The sequence below is a fragment of the Callithrix jacchus genome, chromosome 14, assembly GCF_049354715.1.
Source record: "Callithrix jacchus isolate 240 chromosome 14, calJac240_pri, whole genome shotgun sequence".
Taxonomy (NCBI): Eukaryota; Metazoa; Chordata; class Mammalia; order Primates; family Cebidae; genus Callithrix; species Callithrix jacchus.
The window spans coordinates 39,797,370-39,819,259 of NC_133515.1; the positions used below are offsets into that span (position 1 = coordinate 39,797,370).

The 21,890-nt window shown below is 48.6% G+C and overlaps 1 protein-coding gene and 2 long non-coding RNA genes across 52 annotated transcripts in view; 1 reads left to right on the plus strand and 2 right to left on the minus strand.

The window, feature by feature from the left end:
* The window catches only part of DYSF (dysferlin), a 236,648-nt gene extending 223,933 nt beyond the window's left edge, over positions 1 to 12,715 (plus strand). For all 50 annotated transcript variants that reach the window (XR_013526458.1, XR_013526459.1, XR_013526461.1 and 47 more), the window contains 4 exons: positions 5,119 to 5,297; positions 7,018 to 7,127; positions 8,533 to 8,680; positions 12,414 to 12,715. Coding sequence is in view for 44 of the 50 variants with exons in the window: in XM_035272224.2 (XP_035128115.1) it covers positions 5,119 to 5,297; positions 7,018 to 7,127; positions 8,533 to 8,680; positions 12,414 to 12,452 (476 nt within the window). In the remaining 6 variants the exon portion in view is untranslated. The remainder of the gene's footprint in view (positions 1 to 5,118; positions 5,298 to 7,017; positions 7,128 to 8,532; positions 8,681 to 12,413) is intronic.
* On the minus strand, positions 5,747 to 16,106 carry LOC108588215 (uncharacterized). Its single transcript, XR_004733504.3, has 3 exons — positions 15,925 to 16,106; positions 15,066 to 15,190; positions 5,747 to 9,003 (listed from the first exon to the last, which is right to left on the minus strand). It is a non-coding gene; the product is annotated as an uncharacterized LOC108588215 (long non-coding RNA).
* Positions 16,107 to 17,253: 1,147 nt separating this feature from the next.
* On the minus strand, positions 17,254 to 19,620 carry LOC144579258 (uncharacterized). The gene is made up of 3 exons (XR_013526468.1): positions 19,527 to 19,620; positions 18,565 to 18,644; positions 17,254 to 17,390 (listed from the first exon to the last, which is right to left on the minus strand). It is a non-coding gene; the product is annotated as an uncharacterized LOC144579258 (long non-coding RNA).
* Positions 19,621 to 21,890: the final 2,270 nt, after the last annotated feature.

Genomic DNA, 21,890 nt, shown 5'->3' on the forward strand with positions numbered 1-21,890 from the left:
CCCACCTTAATCTCACCACCCAGAGATAATTTCCACTAACATTTTGGCATGTATTGTGTTATATATTATTTGAGACATAAATAAATATAAGTATTTTATATGTGTATTTATATATACATGTATACATGCATACATACACAATATACACATATATTCGTATGTATATGAATGGGTTTCTATGACATAAACTGTTTTATATCCTGATTTTTTGGAAAGCCTAATATTCCAAGGACATCCTTCTGGTCAGTAGGTGTCAATCTACATTTATATCTGCAACATCACACTTAATGCCTGCCTGTGTGTTGTCATAGAGAGATGGGCCCCGTTTTCATTCAGCCTCTCTTGGTGGTTATTCAGGTCATCCCCTGGTTTTCTGATGTGAGTGACAGCCTCGGTGAAAGCACATCTTTGGATTCTTTGTGCATATCTTTCCTTAACTCTAAGAAGTAGATGTGTCTTTGTACATTTTAATGGTTTTTGAAACATTTTGTTGAGTTGCCCTCTAGAAAGGTTTCACTTGTTTATATTCCCACCTGTGTCTGTTTGTACAGGGTGCCATTTTCCCTAAACTTTCCCTAAACCACTGGACATTAAAAAAGAAATTTCCAATAAGGAATTCCTCTTTATTTGCATTTCTTTATTGCTTTTAAGGTAGAACTTTATATTTATTATCCATATTATTGTGGAATTTTTTTAGGGTTTTGTAATGTTCATCTTTTATTATTGATTTTCCGAGCCTTTTATATATTAAGGATACATTGCAAATAATTTCTCCCATTTTTTCTTATGCTTTAAATTTTTTATGGAGTCTTTTTTCTTACAGACTTTTTGAATTTATGGCATTAATCTTTCTTTTATAAAATGAGGCTTTAGAAAATTAGTTTTTAAGCCAGGCATGGTGGCTCATGCCTGTAATCCCAGCACTTTGGGAGGCTGACACCGGCAGATCAGGAGGTCAGGAGATCAAGACCAGCCTGGCGATCATGGTGGAACCCTGTCTCTACTAAAAATAGAAATATTAGCTGAGCATGGTGGCTCGTGCCTGTAATCCCAGCTACTCGGGAGGGTGAGGCAGGAGAGTTGCTTGAACTGGAACTTGGGAGGCAGAGGTTGCAGTGAGCTGAGATCACGCCACTGCACTCTAACCTGGGCTACAGAGCGAGACTCTGTCTCAGAAAACAGAAAATTAGTTTTAAAAGAAAGAAGAAAACCTGCATTTTTTACCTAGTAAATCATGTTCAAAATAAAGTTAAACAGATTCATCCTTTTTTTTTTTTAAGGACTTCTAAAATTTTTATTTAGAAATTTAAAAAATGATTGTTTGAACAAAACAATGTAGCATAGAGTTAAAAACATTTGACAAAGTAAAAAGCATGACAACAATGGCATAAAAATTGGGAGGGGAAAATAGAAGTACATGCATTCTTTTTTTTTTTGAGATGGAGTCTCGCTCTTGTGGCTCAGGCTGGAGTGCAGTGGTGCATTTTGTATTTTTTTTTTTAATTTCTTTGTCTTATTTCTTTGTGTGTGTGTGTAATTTAAGTTCTGGGATACATGTGCAGATCTTGCAGGATTGTTACATAGGTATACACATGCCATAGTGGTTTGCTGCCTCCATACCCCCATCACCTACATTAGGTATTTCTCCCAATGTTATCCCTCCTTAATCTCCCCACCCCCTGCTATCCCTCCCCTAGCCCCCAACCCCCCAACAGACCCCAGTGTGTGATGCTCCCCTCTCTGTGTCCATGTGTTCTCATTGTTCAGCACTCACCTATGAGTGAGAACATGTGGTGTTTGGTTTTCTGTTCTTGTGTCAGTTTGCTGAGAATGATGGTTTCCAGATTCATCCATGTCCCTGCAAAGGACATGAACTCATCGTTTTTTATGGCTGCATAGTATTCCATGGTGTAGATGTGCCACATCTTCTTTATCTAGTCTGTCATTGATGGGCATCTGGGTTGGTTCCAGGTCTTGGCTATTGTAAACAATGCTGCAATGAACATAAGTATGCTTGTGTCTTTATAACAGAACTATTTATAATCCTTCGGGTATATAACCAGTAATGGGATTGCTGGGTCAAATGGTATTTTTGTTTCTAGATTCTTAAGGAATCACCACACTGTCTTCCACAATGGTTGAATTAACTTACGCTCCCACCAACAGTGTAAAAGTGTTCCTATTTCTCCACATCTTCTCCAGCATCTGTTGTCTCCAGATTTTTTTTATGATTGCTATTCTAACTGGCATGAGATGCTATGTCAATGTGGTTTTGATTTGGATTTCTCTAATGTCCAGTGATGATGAGCATTTTTTCATGTTTTTTGGCCACATAAAAGTCTTCTCTTGAAAAGTGTCTGTTCATATCCTTTGCCCACTTTTTAATGGAGTTGTTTTTTTCTTGTAAATTTGTTTTAGTTCTTTTTAGATTCTGAATATTAGTCCTTTGTCAGATGGGTAGCTTGCAAAAATTTTTTCCCATTCTGTTGATTGCCAATTCACTCTGTAAAACCATTAACAAACGCTAGCTTTTATCTCCATGAAATTTATCTTTTCCACCTTCATAATGTGTTTTCTAATTATATACTTTATGTCTTTTGAATATTTATTTTTAATTTTAAAGGTGATGGTTAAGCACCTATAAGCTCACTATCCAGACATCCTGTGTTTCCTTACAGTCTTTTATGTAAATCATGCTGAAATAATGTGTGTGTGTGTGTGTGTGTGTGTGTGTGTGTGTGCGCGCGCGCGCGCGCGCGCGTATGTGGTTTAATATTTTGGTATTTGCTTAATATATTGGTACCATATTTCAAATAGAAAATAATCATTCATCTGTACCAGAGGGATGGAGAGATACATGGGTGGGTGGAGAGATAGATGAATGCAGATATACAGTTGAATAAGTGGACAGACAGGTGGAATAGTAACCTGATTAAGAGATAGATATAGTGCTTAGCAAATGGTAGCTATAGAGGAATGTTGGTAGTTAGGTCAAAGCAGATGGACAGATGGAAGGACGGACTGATAAATGGATGAGTGGAGAGAAAGAAAACTGGAAAATTAGTTACATTTAATGCTCAGTTATAGTAAGTATGCATTCCACACTGAAAAAAATTGAATCTCCTTTGCATGGTGTTTGAGAATTTCTTTGTCTTCAGAAAATAATTTTTCTATTGATCTCCCTTACTTGATCCGTTCAGCGACCTGTGCTCCAATCAAATGAACTTTATCATATCATGATTCAATTAGGTGAAACCACATGAAATTGCTGTTTAAAGGCGTCAAAGATAGTTAAATATGAGAATTTTCATAAGGTTCAACATAATAGCGGGAGGTGTCCAGGGAGATGATGGATAAAAGGGTTGATTAGATAAAACAACATAAAAAGATGGCTGCTTAGATAGATTGTTGGATGAACTATAGTGAGTAGCACTTCACACCTACTGAGATGGCAATAATAGCAATAATAATAAAGTAGAATATAACAAGTGTTTTGAGGATGTGGAGAAGTTGCCGGTGTATTGGTACATTGCTGGTTTGAATGTAAAATGTTGCAGCTGCTGTGGAAAACTGTTTGATGGTTCCTTAAAAAGCTGATCATAGAATTACTGATGAACCAAGAATCATACTCCAGGTGTGTACCCCAAAGAACTGAAAACAGGGACTCAGGCATTTGTGCGCTAATGGTCACTGCAACATTATTCACAATATGAAGTTAAAAGATGGGAGCAGCTCAAGTGTCCATCAACAGATGAGTGAATGAACAAAGTGCGGTACAGGTTAATTATCACTTATCTGAAATGCTTGGCAGATTTCTGATGCTTTTTGGATTTGGAATAATTGCTTACACATAATAAAATATATTTGGGGTAGGACTCCAATCTAAATACATTTTTTTTCATATATACTTTATAAGCATAGCCTGAAGGGAATTTTATGGAATATTTTAAATAATTTTATGCATGAAACAAAGTTTAAGTACATATGTGTGGAGTTTTCCATTTGTAGCATCATGTTGGCCATCAGAAACTTTCAGACTTCGGAGCATTTTGAATTTCAGATTTTCAGATTAGGGGTGTTCAATATGTATATACCTAGAAGGGAATCTTATTCAACCATAAAAAGAATGAACTACCGATATATACAGCAAGGATGGACCCTGAAAACATTATGCTACTCAAAATAAGCCAGACACAAAAGAACAGATATTGTATAATTCCACTTATATGAAATATCTAGAATAGACAAATTCATAAAGACAGACAGTAGACTAGAAGTTATGGGAGAAAAGGGGAGGGAAGAGTGGGGAGTTATTACCCATTAAGGTACAGAGTTTTTGTTTGGAGGATGGAAAAGTTTTGGAAATAGTAGTGATGGTTGTACAGCATTGTGGCTGTAATTAAAGCCACTGAATCGTACATTTAACATGCTTAAAACGACAAATTTCATGTTATATGTATTTTATCATGATAAAAACAATTTTAAAAAATTGATAGATGGGTGTGGTGGGTCATGCCTGTAATCCCAGCACTTGGGAGGCCGAGGTGGGTGGATCACGAGGTCAGGAGATCGAGACCATCCTGGCCAACATGGTGAAACCCCATCTCTACTAAAAATAAAAATTAGCTGGGTGTGGTGGCACATGCTTGTAGTTCCAGCTACTTGGGAAGCTGAGGCAGGAGAATTGCTTGAACCCAGGAGGTGGATATTGCAGTGAGCCGAGGTCATGCCACTGCACTACAGCCTGGGCGACAGTGTGAGACTCCGTCTCAAACAAAACAAAACAAAACAAAATTGATAGATGGCTGTTTATAGACGGTGTATGAATGTATTTGTTCATAGATGAGTAATCGAAGAGCTGGGTGTATTTGTTAAGGGTGAGTAAACGGGATAGATGAATATGCATATGAATGTGTGAATAGATAAATGGGAAGCTGTGTAGATGGAATGGGAGGCAATGGGTGGGGAGATGAAGTTCGTGAGATTTTACTTGTGGCTCAGCCATGGATAGAAGCTGATGACAGAGGAAATGACTTTTTCTTGAACCTGCCCTGCTTAGGGTAGCCACAGGCTGGCAGTGATCAAGAAACCCTTGGCCAAACCACCTCTCTGTTGCAGGCTCCCTGCAGCTCGATCTCAACCACATGCCCAAGCCAGCCAAGACAGCTGAAAAGTGCACCTTGGACCAGCTGGATGACACTTTCCACCCAGAATGGTTTGTGTCCCTGTTTGAGCAGAAAACAGTGAAGGGATGGTGGCCCTGTGTAACAGAAGAGGGTGAGAAGAAGATGCTGGCGGTACGTCTACTTCCTCCAGCCCCAGTGGAGGGCACGGGGCAGCTTCTTCCATAGAAATTGTCAGAGAATACATGCTTACTCTTCCTCGTTGCTCTCTCTCTCCTGCCCCTGTCCCCTCTCTCTATTTTCCAAGGCATTCCCCCTCTTCCCTCCCAATTCCCAGCCACCTTCTCCCTTGAGGCTCACATCCCAGGGGAAGCCTATTTAAATCAAAAGATGAGTCTGTTTATATTCTGCTCCTTGGCTTGAACAGCAATCTTTGTCCTGGATTTCCTCTGCTCTGGCTTCCTGGGTGAATGGACAAGGATCATGCTTCTCACATTTGAGCAGGACTCTCCAAGGGACCATCCTTGTTCTACTCTCTGAGAGGCCTGCTTAGAGGGGTGACTGGAGGGCCAGAGAGAACCATCCTTCCCCTGAGTCCACAGCAGCCATGGAGAGGAAGTTAACCCTGAAAGTTTACTTAGAAATTACAGGCAGCCAGCCAAACCTGAAAGTGGTCCTTGAAATTGAAGATACTTGTTATATAAAGAATGGTAACAATAATACTAGCACCCCAAAGGAAAAATGAGAAAATGACATGCATAGATAATTCACAAAATAATTACGAATATCTAGAAAACATTTTTTAAAAAGGTTTAGTCCTTCTAGTAATTAAATAAAGGAATACAGTAGTCCCCCTACATCTGCAGGAGATATGACCCAGAAGGCCAGGGGATGCCTGAAACTGCAGATGGTACTGAACCCATATGTACTGTATTTATTCCCATCTATGCATATCTATGAAAAAGTTTCTAAATGAGGCACAGTAAGAGATTAACAGCAATAATTAATAACAAAATAGAACAATGATAATATGTTGTTATAAAAGTTAGGTGAATATGGTCTTTCTCTCTCTGTGTCAAAATATCTTACTGTACTGTCCCAAAGGTAACTAAAACCCTAGAAATCAAACCCAAAGATAAGGGAGGGCTACTGTATTTTAAAATGTGGTTTTTTATCTATTAAATTATATATATATTTAAAATAGAAATGCACATTGCTGATGAGGATTCAGAGAGAAGACAGGCAGCCTATTTACTTCTGCCGGGAATGCTAATGGTTTTAATGTGCGGAAGCAATTTGATAACGTGTAACAACAGATTTAACAATATTTATGCCCTTGGACTCTGTCATCCCACTTCTAAAATCTCTTCTAAAGAAATATCCCAATGAAATAAAAAATCTAGGTTCCAGGATGTTTGTTGCAGCATTATTTATCCTATCAGAGTTGGAAACAACCTAAATGAACCAAAATAAGTAGTTGACTGAATAATTATGGTCAACCATCCCATAGAATGTTTGGCAGTCATTAAAAGCCAATCTTTAAAGAATAGACAACTGCATAGCAAGATATATTCCTAAGTGACAAAAGCCATCTATAGAACTGTGTATACACAGTGTGGCGTTTCATACACTTGTGGAGAAAAACAGATGCATGCAAATGTTAACAGTTTTGTCTCTGTAGCGGATGTATGGGTGAGAGTCTCCCTTCCTTATACATTTCCAAATGTTCTACCAAGAGCAGGTACTGCTTTTATGATCAGAAACCCTACATCTTTTTTCTTTCTTTCTTTTTTTAAATAATGAAGTGGACCTTATGTTTTTCCTGGCCCAGTTAATCTCCAGGCCACTGAGCAAAGCCTTTGTGCCCCTAACCAGGTGCTCTCTGTCCCCACAGGGCAAGCTGGAAATGACCTTGGAGATTGTAGCAGAGAGTGAGCATGAGGAGCGGCCTGCTGGCCTGGGTCGGGATGAGCCCAACATGAACCCTAAACTCGAGGACCCAAGGTCAGTGTCCAGCCCTGAGCCCTGATGCCCACAGGTCTGGGGGTATAGGCCACAGTCCAGGAGGCATCCTATTGTATGGCCTTGTAGAAGTCACATAGCCCAGAGAGGGGCCTGACTCATCCAAGGCCACACAGTAAGTTAGAGTGCAGGTGATGGACATCTTTCCAGAGAACACTGGGCTCAGTGAATTCAAGACACAGGTGCTATTGGGTACTTACGGATTGCCTGCCAAGCATGCTCTTATATGCATGTATACCTTGTGCTATGGAACCTTCCCTGCAGGGTAGCTGTTAGTATCCCCATTTTACAGATGAAACAATCTCAGCAAAGTTAAATAAGGGCATTCCAGCTAGGAGAGTGGTGAAACGGAGATGCTATCACCTGGTCTGACTGGCTCCGATCAAGGTCTTGCCCCTACCAAGCTGCCTTCCATGGCTCTCCTGTGGTGCCAGTGTGACTTTCAAATGGTCTTGCAGCCTTAGTTTTCCCGTCTGTGAAATGGGGAGCCCAATCCCTGTCTTCCCTACATCACAGACCTCCTAGGGAGAGAGACCAAGCCAATGGATGTAGATGCTGTGAAGGCAGTTATAGGGGCAGTTACTGAAAGATGGCTGTGGGGTCTTAGGAATGTGTTTGCCAGATTCCACCTCACCAGCCTACTTGGCTCAAGTTGGATTTAGCATAGATGGCTGAGTTAGTCACCTACTATGATTAGCACCTTGTGCCTGAGTGTCATGGGACTGGCAGAGCAATGAGAGGCACCCTTGCATGAGGATGCTTGGATCTGCACAGAAAGAAAAGAGACCCATGAGACACCAGTGTGCAATCTGATGTTAATGGGCCATGATGGAGACACAGAATCCTCCACGTATTTTGAGTTGTGGCACTGGCCTAGGGAAAGGTTTTGGGGTTCTTGGTTGTGAGGGAACCAGCTTCCTGTGTTCTCTTCCCACCATCCTTCCCTTAGCATGGACCAACCACATGCATGTGGGCAGGTGGCTTGGCTTATCTGGGGCTCCGTGGACCCTAGCTCACCTAACTGGAGAGCACTCTGAGGCACTGCCCAGCTCCGAAATCTGTAGCTTGTGATTAAGTCCTGATTCAGGAATGGGCGAGGGCACTAGGGAAGGTGTCCTGGAGAGGTTGGCAGAGAACTGGGCTCCTGAGGATGCTTAGGGCTTGACAGCACCCAGAAGAGGAGGCAGCACAGGTGGGGGTGACACAGTAGTGAGGGCTTGTGGGAGAGTGAATGCAGGTGTGAAGGGCTAGTTTAGGGACAGGGCCTGGGCAGGCACTGGGGTGGACTGTGGAGGGCCAGGCCGTTGGACCTGCTGTTGAAAGCAGAGTTTGGAGAAAGCAGCCCTGGTAGAGGATGCCCAATTGACCTCCAGGATCTCGCTTCCAGGCGCCCCGACACCTCCTTCCTGTGGTTCACCTCCCCGTACAAGACCATGAAGTACATCCTATGGCGGCGTTTCCGGTGGGCCATCATCCTCTTCATTATCCTCTTCATCCTGCTGCTGTTCCTGGCCATCTTCATCTATGCCTTCCCGGTGAGCAGGCCTGATGATGCTGTGGTGGGGAGCTCTGGGTTTAATGGAAGAGGTCATTGTTGGCCTCAAAGAGCTCTCCCAGTCTAATGTAGAGAAGTAACCTCTGTCCTTGGGGAGCCCAGGCTCCAGGGGGTCGCCAATCTGGTAGGTGTACAAAGTTCTATCCTTGGGGGCTCTTAGTCTAGTGAGGGAAACTGTTCTTGACCTTCATGATGAGACAAAGCTGTCCTCAGCAAGTCCTCTAGCAAGTGGTTAGCAGAAGATAAGGCCCCTTGGCTGTGGTGGGCAGGGGGACTTTCTTGAAGGGAGATGTGGAAATGGGTCTGGAAGGGAAGGTGAGATGTTGATGGCAGGGCAGAGATGGTCCCTCTGTCTTGATGGCACTTGCAAATCCAGAGGAAGGGAGGAGCTGGGGCTGGGAGAACATCTCAGGGTCCACCTGAGGCCCTCAGTAGAGTGTGTCCTGGCTCCTGCAGGAGGGTGGGCCTGGGGAAGCTGCAGGGAGCAGGAGGCTGGTCTAGGAGCCCTCCCTTGGCTTGGTGCCCATTCAGGTTTCCTTTCACTTGGTAAGAAGCCAGTTGATGAGCTTACAGGGCCCTACCAGAGGTGGCCGCCATATCCCTGCTCTGTGGGGCCCTGCTTGGGGGAGGAGGGTCCCTGCCTATGCTTCCCCAGCCTGCACAGCTCATTAGGGAACCCGGATCACCAGGGAGCCTTCCTCTGGGTCTCTGATACTTTAGGTCTTGAAGGAGTTGCAGTATTCTCAGGCTGACACTTGATTTCTAATGCTCTCTAAAACTAAAAAGAAACCTTTTAAAATATGAACACTTCAACCCTATATAAAAGTAGAGAGAATGGTGTAATCCACCCCTTGAGGCCCTGATGTTAGTGGCCAAGACGCAGACACCCAGAGAAGGAAAGGGACTGGCTATAGGCTGCATAGTACTCTGTGCGCACTCGCAGTCCAGGGCTCACGGTGATTCCCACTGCAGGCCTTGCTACTGGTCAGCACCAGGCCACTGGCCCAGAGCATTGTCCCCATAGCACATAGGCTGCTTGGGAAACTGCCCCCAGGTGAGCTTTTTGTTCTATGAGTCCTCTAGGAGGAGGAAAGGGCAGGAGCCCCCCTCCCACTGTAGCTGGCTATGCCTGTGTCTGTAGAATGCATCTCAGAGGGGATGAGAGTTAAAACCACACACCTTTTCCATGCAGTTCCTAACAGCATGGAAAGTCTCCTAACTGAACTGAGAGGAGCTCGGGAAAGGATGTCTGGTTTGGATGTCTAGACCAGCTGCCGTCTGGGCCAGAGACTAAGGGGAGTCTAGAACCAGGATGGCAGTGAGTCTGCCTTACAGGCCAGGCCTGCTAAGCTGGCTATAGTCACCTGGGGCGCCATGGTGAGAGGTTTTCAAGGCTCTGAGGTTTGTCAATCAGCAAAATCTGACTGCAGTCCCGGGTGGATCTAGGTTGCAAGGCCCCGAGGTGTATATGATGCGGGAGGCCTCTTTAGGAGATTATAAATATAAGCTGAGATACAGGACTATGGAAGGGCGTGTGCAAGTGTGGTGTCCTGGAGCATGAGCTGTTGCTGTGACCTGAGATGTAGGGTCAGGCCCCAGGACCTCTGCCTGGTGTTTCCTACCCAGGCAGCTCCCTTCCCGGCCTGCCTCAGGCTCCTCCTCCCATTCCGAGCACAGCTGGCCAGCGCTCAGTTAGCCGTGGAGACTCTAAGCACATGTGTGCAGCTAGGAGGTAAGGGCGAGTTGTGGGGATGAGGAGAATAGGATGAGGCTTATGGCACTGGAGAATGCTCAGTCCCCCGGGGAGACCAGAGAGTAAGGAAAAACACTGTGTATGATCAAATGCTCTTTCAGGAGGCTCAGGCTGTGGGAGTTTAGGAAGAGAAGAGCTGCTACAGACCCTCATCCTTGGTGTGGTCTGAGGACCAGCAGCAGCAGCACCAGGGAACTCACTAGAAACTCTGAGTCCCGGGCCAGCCCCAGGACCTGTGGCATCCAACAGGGTTTCTCTGACCATGATGTACCCGTGGTCAGAGAAACCCTGTTGGATGTGACAGAGCTCTCACTGGAGTCAGGAATACCGACTCACCCTGTGACCTCAGCAAATCCCTCCTGCCCACACGAGGAGGAGGCTGCACTAGGTCAGCTCTGGCTTCTGTGGCTGGGACTGTGCTTAGGGGAGCCCCTTTGTCTTCCCTGGGTGCTATATGTTAAGCCAAGCCTCATTCTGGGGAGCCAAGGGGAGGGGAAGGGCAGATCCAAAGTGGCATCACCACCACCTGTGCCATACCTAACTCCCACCCCTGCCAGCTGCACCCTGTACTGTAAGGCCACTGGGTGGCACATCCAGGCCTTCAGGGCCCTGGGGAAGGAGGCCCTGCTGCCTGGCTGGGAGAGGAAGGGAAGATTTCCAGTCACTCCAGCCTGTGGTCCTTCCTCATCCCTGTGGACAGGAGCAGAGTGGCACTGTGGGGGCCCTGGTCAGAGCTCCTCCCTGTCTCCTAGCCCCCAGCAGTGGGTCACTGTTTTTTGAGTTCTTCTGGAAGTTGTCCTCTTTAAAATATGGACCCTGCCTCCCCTCTCTGAGGGCTGGTGTGGGGGTGTCAGATCCTAGGTGAGGGGTCTAGGGATGGAGGGGTGGCCTGGGCCTAGGCTGCAGATGGGCTTTGCTCACAGGTCTTTGCTACAAGCTAAGCACATTCTGTTTCCCTTCACCCTAGTCACTCCATCATTTGGCCAGTGCCAGACCATGAGGGCTGAGCCCTGGTGATCCTCACCTGGTTTTCAGGCCATGGGGCAGAGGCTGTCCCGCCTCAAGCCAGGGCCTAGTGGAGAGGGGCCCAAGGATAGGAAAGCTCCCTCCAGTTGGCCAAATCCCTCACCCTCTTGGAAATTCGCCTGGGAGGGGCATGAGGGGGCAGCCTGTCTGATTCCTCTCAGCTTCCCCCTCGGAGCCAGCCGGGAGCAGGGCCAGCATGGGGAGGCAGGAGGCGTTTGGCGGGGAAGGAGGGCCAGCTCTGTTTCCAGAGTTGGCTTTCCCGGGCCGGCGCTGGGGAACATACTGTCCCAATTAGGAGTCCTGTGTTGTGTTGTATGTGTTTTCATGGTTTTTGGGGGGAGAAGCATGGAAGGGAGGATACTGTCAATCCTGCAGCAGGCAGGATTCATCAAGAACGACCTGTCTGTGGTGCTGTGCTGTGCTGTGGGTCATCCACGATAGCCCATCCCCAACTCTCTACTTTCTGGACAAGGGTGTAGTGACCCGTGAGCCCTGGGCTGCTGTGTTGGGAAGGACCCTGGGCCCTGCCTTCAGCACCTATCTGATGGAAGAGGCCTGGCCCCGGGTACTCAGAGTCCTCTGGGCAGTCAGCTGGAACCTGGGAATGGGCCTGGCTTGATGGGGGAGGAGACAGAGCAATGTGGGCAGCTTTGGCCCCCAGGTGGTAGGATGTGGGTGGAGTTTTGGAGGGTACAGGTTTGCCTGATGGGCTGGAGCACTAGGCAGGGCCGAGTGTTGAGCCCACATGGGATGGATGGCAAGTAGTGAGGGCAAGGCGTGGGCAGGTGGCTGAAGAGCCACCAGCCTCCTCTTCCAGCCTCTTGCCTGCTGGCAGCTCAGCCCCATCCTCTGTGCCCCAGATCTGGGATAGCTGCTCTGGCTGTGCCTGCCCCAGTGGGATCACCATGTGTCCCTGTCTCCTCCTTCCCTCCAGAACTATGCTGCCATGAAGCTGGTGAAGCCCTTCAGCTGAGGACTCTCCTGCCCTGTAGGAGGGGGCGCGGGGTACCCTCCAGCATGGGACTGGCCTGCCTCCTCCGCCCGACTCGGTGAGCTCCTTTGGACCTCCAAGGCCTGCCGGGTGGGCAGACAGACAGATTGACTGGCCCGCACTCCAAGAGTCGCTAACATGGAGCTCTGAGATCACCCCACTTTCATCATTTCTTTCTCCTCCAACCCAACGCTGTTTTGGATCAGCTCGGACATATTTCAGTATAAAACAGTCTGAACCACAAAGCAGTATCAGTGTGTGTCTTTGCGGTACCTGAACAGGGTGTGACTGTGAAGGGGGATGTGCCTGGGTGGGTGGGGAGGGCGGATGGGGTGTAGGTACCACTTCCGGCCCAGTCTTATGGAGGCAGAGGCAGAGGCAGCCGAGGAGCCATAGGTGGGACCCCGTGGAACTGCTGTTGCTTTCACAAGACTGGTTGGTGGTGGGGTGGGCTTGGTGTCTAGCTTGCCTTAGCTCTGGCCTTCCCTGCCTCCTCCCCAGTCCAGGACTTTCCCCTTCCCACCTGCCTTCTCCTCACTCAGGTACTTGTAGTCTCTTTCCTAGGCTGCTCTTTGCCTAGCAGGGCAGCTACCTGTATCTTCTGGTTTCTTTGACCATGCTGCGGAAGAGGTTTCATACAAAGGGAACACCTAGGGGAGGGTTGGCTAGGAATCCCCTAGGCAGGGAGGGCCGCTGCAGCTCTAGCTCTGGCCTAGTCCCATAGAATCCCGGGATTTCTTGGGATCCTCTTCTTCTGCTTCCTCTCTCTGCTTTAAGAATCTGATCTGGACACAGGCACCTTTTTCTTGGGGTCTAAAGCTTAGTTGTAGCCTTTGGTTTGACATTTCCTGCAGGAATCAGGCTTAATATACAGGAGCAGCAGGAACATACTTGGAGAGAAAGCCAAGAGCTTGAAAGCATCGCATTTCCAGGAGTCCCCTGCCTCTCATCTGAGGGGCTGAGCACAGTGCTGGCAGCCTTTGTTCCTGTTACCCAGCAGGTGTCTCCTGTTTTCCATGGTGACTCTGCACCCTGGCCCAGTCCCCACGGCTCACCGATTGGCAGGACTGGGGGTAGTTGGGATGTGGTTGATGTCTGGCACCTTCCTGGGTGAGGGTGCTACGTCCTGAAAACAGGGTGATTCTTACTTCAGAAGAGCTTCAGGCTAGACGTGGCTATGAGCCCTGAGACCCAGGGTGGCCAGTCCTGAGACCTGACACCTGAACCCCAGAGCCAGGGACCACACTGCACGCAGGACACGGCAGGGACCGGGGTCAGAGCTTTTCTGGGAAGGTCAGTGTGGTGTGGAGCCTTCACTGAGCACGCCTGTCATGCCTGTGGGGAGGCAGTGAGAGGAGGTTGGACTTTAGAGAGGGCTGGAGGGAGAGGAAGGAAGGGGTGGGGCCACCACTTCAGGAGGCGCCTCAGAGAACCTTTTAAGAGAAGGGAAACCTGAGAATATTTGAAGGGAGGAAGGAGGAAGCCACTGGTTAGGGAAAGATCAAAGACACAATCGAGAGTATGAGGTAATTCATGGAACCAGTTTCTGGAGAAGGAGAGGAGGGGGTTTGCTTTGGAAAGAAGGTCTATTTTGTCTTCCAAGCTCAGAAAGGCAAGAGGAAATGAATGAATACCACACAACTATCAGCTAGATTAAAAGAGCTTTAGGGGTCATTGTGCTCATTTTTTCCTTTGTTCCTTCGCTTTATTCTTGATTCTTTGGGTTGCAGGTAGTGGAAAACCCCACTTAAGCTAGGAAAGGGAATTCAATGGCTTTACAGAAATGAAACACCCAGAAGCACTGGCTTCAGGTACGGGCTGATCCAGCTCCTCAACGAGCTCAGAGAGCACTTGTGTTCTCAGGGTTGGCTTCAGTTTAAATCTGGCTCTATTCATAGGGCTGGGCTTGAAGCTGCTCTCTGAGACACATAGGCCACTAAGAAAAGCTCAGAGGGGATAAGAAATGGATGGCAAGGTGACACCATGTCCAGCAAATGTAACTTGAGATGCTGTATGTGGCAGGCCTAGAACAGGGTCTGACGATGAGTTGCATGTGACTCTTGGCCTTCCATAGCTCCCAGCATGACGAAAAAATTGTTCCCTTTTGGGAGTATCAAAAAAAAGAGTGTCCACATCTCTGGGGAAGGAAGGGGCCGGAGGTTCTCTCAAGAAGGATTATCATTTGAGTGGAGCATTGGACTTGCCCAGTGGCTAAGGGATAAAAGGTGTTCTCAGTGGCAGAAGTGGAGGCTGAGTGGTGGAGCTGTCAAAGAACTCAGCTGGTTCAGGGAATGGCTAGGGAGAGTGATCCTGGAGGGAAGTGGCCCAACAGATGAGAGGGAAGAGAGGCTGGAAGGGCAAGGCCAGGTGGGGAAGGCCTCGTGTGTGCAGCTGAGGAGTTTGAACTTCATTATGAAGACAGTGAGGAAGGCCAGATGGACAAACCTTGATCAGAATCATGTTTTTCTGAAAAAACATTCTAGCTTAGTTCTTATCTTGGGAGACAGGAGTCCCCTGGGGGTACATGGGTGGGCTTCAGGTATATAAACCTTATGGCAATCTGCCTCTGATGGGGTGAGGGCCCAGGGATCTTACCCGATTCCTAAAATGGTCCGTGGTCACAAATGGCAAAGAACAGTTGCTCAGGTTGGTGTGCAGCTGGTTGCAGAGGACCATTCTAGAAGACTGGTTCACGTATCCAGGAGCCAAATGGGAAAGGTCTGAAAGGCAGGGTTAAGAGTGATTCATCCATTCATCCATCTATTCATTCCATTCATTCACTCATTAAAGAAATATGGCAGGGGGCTATCTGTATACCAGGCAGGGTGTTAGGCTCTAGAGATATAATCTCGAGTAAGATAAAGACAGTTCCCACCCTCCTAGAGCTCACAGTTGAGTAGAAGAGGCAGACAAGTAGATGGGCAATTACAATACACTGATGGATGATGAACACGAGCTATGGAGTCAAGAGCAGGGATGGAGAATACAACGGAGGGAGCAGTATTTCATAACCAGAAACTGGTTCAGAGATCTCTAGGAATGTCTACCTGGGCATGGGGCCACGGTTTTCAGCCAGGGCACTTTTGTCCTCCAGGGCATATTGGGTAATTTCTGGAGATATTTTTGACTTCACAACTGGTGGGGTAGGGGGTGGTGGTCATGATAGGGACTGAGGCACCTTTAGAAAGGTTTTCTCCCCAGTAAAAAGAGGCACACAAGGAGACACATCCTCATCCTCTGCTGCTTAATCTTATGGAAAAATGTAATGACTGGAGCTGTGGCTGCCATCTTGTGATCCTGAGGTGATGAGCTTGAGGAAGAAAGCCAGCACACAGAGGACGGCAGGGGAAGTGGGGAGGGCGTCAGAGGAAGCGAGAAGGATGGCAGAGGAAGTGAGGAGGACCTGGTTCTTGGTGAAGCTATTGAGGGAGAACCAACCCTGAAGCCGTCCTACCTCCAGATGAGACACTTTGTGACTCAGGGCCATCAACTCCTTGTAGCGTAAGCCATCTTTGGTTGGGTCCTGTGTTACCCACAGCTCCAAGCCTCCTTTCTGGAGAATTTCATTCTGCTTCTCTGAAGCTGGTTTTCACTGCCGTCTGCAGTAACCACGGCTGCCGTGCACAGGCACCACATCTAAGACATCATACATTTATTATTTATTATAGCAATTTTCCCACAGATGGCAGTAAAGTATTTTGTTCTAATAAAATCAGTGTGTTACAGTAGTTTTCTGATGGAAGTAAATTACCTTGAGGAAGGGGCATCTTTTTCTAATTCACACAAGGGCACCATCTAGCCTTGGTGGTTAAGTCTGTGGACGCCCACCCTTCACGACTCTCAGCCGTAGCTGACAGCAAGGATGTTCTCTGCTTCTTGATCAACCTTCTGTCTGTACCCAGCTTCCGTGATACCATAGTCGCCTGGTGGTCCTCCTCTCCCTGTGGTCTGGCGTCCCTCTCTGTTGGTCTATGGTGTTCTCCAGGTCTCCTTCCCTGGCATTGTTTTCATCCTGCATGGCTCCTAGGCACCCTCACCTGCCCCTCTGGCCTTCTCTGCCTTCTACAGGTGAATGAGCCTGGAATCCCTCACTGTAGCCCGGTTTCTCCCCTCCGCTGCAGGCAAATTAGTGTATTGCTTATGCACTGGCACCATGAACTCCAACCCTCCACTCAAAGTCTCCATCCTCCACCCATTAAAAAAAAACCCTGCTCTGTTCCCTCCACCCATCTAGTCCCTGGAGCTGCACCCATGGGAGGCATCCTTGAGTCCTACCCTCTCCTACTCATCTCCAAGACATCACCAAATCCCACAAATTCTGCTTCTCAAATCTCTCTGAGTCAAGCTACTTCTTGTCCCATTACCACCAGCTCCACTTATGATCAGGCCCCAGCAGGCCAGCGTCATTGAAACCCAAATACTACTGCCTTCTGCCGTCCCCCTTTCTCAGATCTGCCCGGCGTGGTTCTCCACTGCCTTCAGGAGGAAGGCTAGCACTGCTCACCTTCCCTGCTCACCTCTTGCCTTTCCTTCTGCCAGGCCCATCTCTTGGATCTCAGCTTGGCCTTTTCCTCTGGGTGTTGCCCTTGTCCTGCCCCGCCCTGGTGCCTGTCTGCCATGCTCAGTCAGTGAGGTCCCTCTTCGGTTACAGGGCTTGTTAACACTCCATTGAAACTGGCAGACTTGACTGTCCCACCCCCACCCCTGGAATCTGCGCCTCCAGGGCTGAAATCACATCTCAATTCTTAATGAGATGTCTGCTTCCTTCACTGAAGGGACTTTACTAAGTGTTTCATTGCAAGTGTTCTTTAAATAGCCAGGCCCTTAGAGCCATTTCAAATAGGGTTTTATGTTCCTAAATTCAGTTAGTTCTCAACATTTGAGACCAATTCTTGCAGCAAGGTGGAGAATAACTCTAATCTGTGAAAGAAAAGTGGTCCAGTAAATCTTGATAAGCCTTTTGTATTTAGAATACTCAGTTCCCTGCCTTTATTTTGTCTGCTGGAGTTTTTTAGGGAGATATTCTAACATTCACACACACACACACACACACACACACACACACACACACACATTTTCTGCTCCTTTTCCAGGGCTGTGTGGACAGCCCATGACGGTGTGACGGGAGCTTGGACAGACAGAAAGTGCTCTGAGTGTAGCCCGTGCTGTCTGGCCCACAACCCCTCCCAGTTTGCCTCCAGCCCCAGGGAACTCAAACTTGTCTCAATCCTCTCTCCATGTGTTTCATAAATGTAGGATTATGGGATTTCCAGAGGAGCCAGGTGGGCATCCCCTGACTGGGACCCGGTGACAGCCCAGGAAACGTTTCCTGCTTAGGAAAGAGAACTGGGTGAGGGCAAGGGTTCACCCGGCAAGCGAGGTCCTCATACAGCTGCGAGCTATTGAAATGAGTGACGCCAACCTTCTCCTCTCCCCTTTCCCCATGTGCTTTTGTTCCTCCCTCTGGGGAGGAATAGCTACGGCTCCTATTCCCTGTGGCTTGGCCCAGTGTGGGTTGCAGACTCTGTTTCTCTGTCTTTGTTTTGGTCTCAGACGGTTTTGCATGGGGTGGGGGGGTGTGTGCGACAGAGAGACAACAGATGAGGCAGATGCAGAGAGAAACAGACTCCTGGTGAGGGGCAGAGACAGACAGAATGACAGTGGCAGCCGGGGACAGGAACAAGACCAAGAACCTCACGCAATCGCTGGAGCATTTCCTCCGTGTGCTTCGTCCCACAGGCAGCACTATTCTGCCCTCCCCGCTGGCAACTAGGCTTACCACTTGCCCCCACTGGCTGCTTCTCCTTGTTTCCACCACCAGCCTAGCACTGGAGCCTGCCTCTGCTTCATACTCTTCAGACTCCCACCTCGCACTCCTTGGGGGATCAGGGCCCCCTGGGGGGCCTTCGAGGAGCCCACTTGTGTCCCCACTGAGCTCAGGTATAAGTAGGACAGTCTTCCCTTTACATCTTTACATCAGCAGAGATGTTCTGGGATCTTTTCTAAAGGAACTTGACCAAGAACCAAGGGTAAAACAAAAGAGCAAAATACCCAAATCACTCACATGTATAAAGGGTAATACATGTTTAAATACCTGCTGGTGTATTGTGCCTCTTTGTGATCTGTTTTTTCCTCTTCCTCCCCTGGAGCACTTTTACCATCCGGGCTTACTGCCTGAAGAAGAGGAGAGGTCAGAGATGCCTCAGGATATGGAAGACAGAAGGATGCCCTGAAACCCCAGGAAAAGTGCCCCTCTCAGCTCTCACTGGAGCCACTGGCTGGGGAGGTCTCCCCCGTGCAGATCCAGAGGCAGCTGCGAGGCTTGGTGTGGCTGCAGCACTTCAAGGCCAAAGCCTTCTTTAGTCTAAAACGGGATTCCCAGCCTGACAGATGTCAACAGAGAGCTCTTCCTCCAGCCTGATGGTTAAGGACATGACTTTTGGAATCAGTCACACAGTGGTCCAAGTCCTGCCCCTGCCACTGAGTGATGTGACCTTGGGCAAGTCATGTGATCTCTAGGCCTCAGTTTTCTCATCTGAAGCATGGGAATGATGATGCGTTTTTCCCTGGGGGGAAAAAACTAGGGAGGTGTTATGAGAACCACCCGAGACGATGCATAGCAGGTGCTTGGCAAATGAGAACTGTTATCATTCACTTAAACAAGGAGCTCTGTCTGCCCTGCCTGCTGGGGAGGACGCAAGGATTAAAGCAGATGGAGCAGTGGGGAGATGGTGCCCCTTGTTGGGCGGCTCCTCCCATGTGGGGCGATGCTGACCCATTTCTCCATCTAGAAAGGGCTGGGCTTTCTCCCTAGAAATGGGATAGGAACACAGAGAAACTGTGTAGCTGCCTCGATGTCCCGGCAGTGCCCTCCACCCAGCCCTGTCACGGCCACTGTGTCCAGGCATTCCTTTCATAGCCAGCAAGCAGCGTGACCTCAGTTACTCCACATGCTGCCTTCAGGTGGGCTGTCACCTCAGATGGCCGCAATGGGTGTCCCTCCAGATGTGCACACTGAAGACCCCGTGTGTAGAACCCAGCCACACTCTGACTCACCCAGGACACACCCGTGATCCCTCAAACCCAGTCACAATGCAGGCACCAACACAGCAAGCACTCCAAATGTGATCTCCGCACATTTCCTCTGTGTGCGTGTGCGTGCGTGCGTGAGTGTACGTGCGTATGCGTGCGACTGCGTGCGCATGCGTGTGTGTGTGTGCGTATGTGCGTGCTTCACATTGTTGGCCAGAATATGCTCTGGAAACCCAAGCAGAAAGGAGCATTCGAATGTGGCCATCATCAGGGATAAATTAATCCCAGACATATAAAAGGTTTTTTTTCTTTCATTCTCGGCCCTACTGCAAATTCAATTATGACTCTCTGCCAGCTACTGAACTGAGGGAACAAGCAAGTACGTGGCTGAGGCTGGAAAATGGGGCAGGGCAGGGGACCCTTCTGGATCCACACCCTCACTCCCCTTCCCTGCTGTCCAGGATGCGGGAGAGAGTTGCAGGCCTTCCTGGATTTCCTGCACCGATCAGATCTTGGGGAGCAGCAAGGTTCCATCCAAGATGTGGAGCTGGTGGAAGCAGGGCTGCCTTCCGAGCACTGAGCTAGGAAGACACCGTGTGCAGGCTCAGCAGAGACTGGCAAAGCATTGCCGAGGAGGCCACTGGTCCCAGGGCCTGGCAAGTCTCAATGGTCCATGCATTCATCCACCCAGGGATGCAAGGCCCAGGGAAGAGCTTGGCTAGTGATTCCGTGGCAAGACTTTTTATTCCCTTGGCTACTGGGGAGTGGCCACGATATGTCCCTTGCCCTCCACACTCACAGGCAGCCTTCTGTTGATGCTGTGGCTTCCGGCACATGCCTGCTGTGGCAGTACGTGTGTAAGTTATGATGATGCAAGCTGTGTTTCCTGCTGTGTATTCACATGCTGGCATTTTGGTTTCTATGCTCCTCTCTGAGCTCTGCTAAGGAGAGTTTGCCCCTTGGGGACATACTCTGGATCCACCTTCCTCAGACCTACACAATCGGGGGTCTTAGCCTGCAAGCGTGCTTAGGCTAGGAGCCCTCCTCTGTCAAGAATGTCCCTGGAGAGGCCTGCTAGGGGAGACATGACCAGCCTCTTCTTGGAGAGGCCTATTGCATGGGATGGGGGAGACTGGGCATTCATGTCCACCCAAGGCTAGGAATGAGGCATTTCTCCTGTCAGACCTAGGATGGGGACTCAGTTACTTTAAGAGAATCCCTTGGGGTCTTTGAATTGGGCTTGCTTGATTGCATAAGCACGCCCAGAGGAGGCCAGGTGGAGGCCAGTTTTGAAAGAGGAGAGATGAGTCAGAGGAGATTTGATTTGCTGTTGTTTTTCATGTGGTGGTGGTGAGGTGTGTGAGTGGCCAGCCCCGGAGCAGCACCCAATCCCTGCCTTCCCTGGGGCCTCTGCATGGGGGAGGCTCCACACTCTGTCCAGTCAGGCTGCCCCAGGTGCCTGTACACACATCCTGCCAGGCCCGGCTCCCGGGCCCTCACCCAGGATGAGCCCTCCTCTCTATCCCCTCCTTCCCTCCTGTCTGCACCAGGTAAGGGAGCTTGGGAGAGGGGGTAGGAGCAGGAGCAGTGTGCTTGCAGAAGCCAGCCCTTTCCCCACCCCTAGAGGTAGCTCACTCAGGGCTGAGGATGAAGTTTGAGGCTGGCCCACCTCCAGGCTGGTTGGAGAGGGAGTGCCAACTGTGTGTCAGACACTGTGCTAGGCATGATGTTACCTTAAATCCTCACCTGTGAGAGATAGCTGTTTTAAGTACCATTTTAGGGATGAGAAAACTGAGTCTCAGGTTGCCTGCTAATGAAAGGCAGCCCTGGCCATGTGGACTCAGAATGTTTGCTCTTCACATTACCCCACCTCCTGACTGCCATAGTCACCCTGCCCCAACCAATCTCACATCTGCTGACTTCCAGGCTGGACCCAGAGCTCCTGCCTGGTGGGTAGGGGTGGAGACAGGAGGCAGGTGGGGGCCATTGTGTGTAGAGGTATGTTGGCACCGTGAAGTTTATAGTTTTTTCGTTCACTCAGCAAATACTTATTGAACAACTACTGTGTCCAGGCTCTGTTCTAAGTGCAAACTTCTTGCCCTTGTAAAAACTCTCCTAGTCAGGGAGCCAGATGAGAAACAATTTCAAGCAGTGATAAGGGGGCATTAGGAGGAAATATAAAATAAGATTAGATTAAAAAAAAAACATGGCCAGCGCGGTGGTTCATGCCTGTAATCCCAGCAATTTGGGAAGCTGAGGCGGGCAGATCATGAGGTCAGGAGTTCGAGGCCAGCCTGGCCAACATGGTGAAAACTCATCTCTACTAAAAATGCAAAAATTAACTGGGCATGGTGGCGCATACCTGTAGTCTCAGCTACTTGGGAGGCT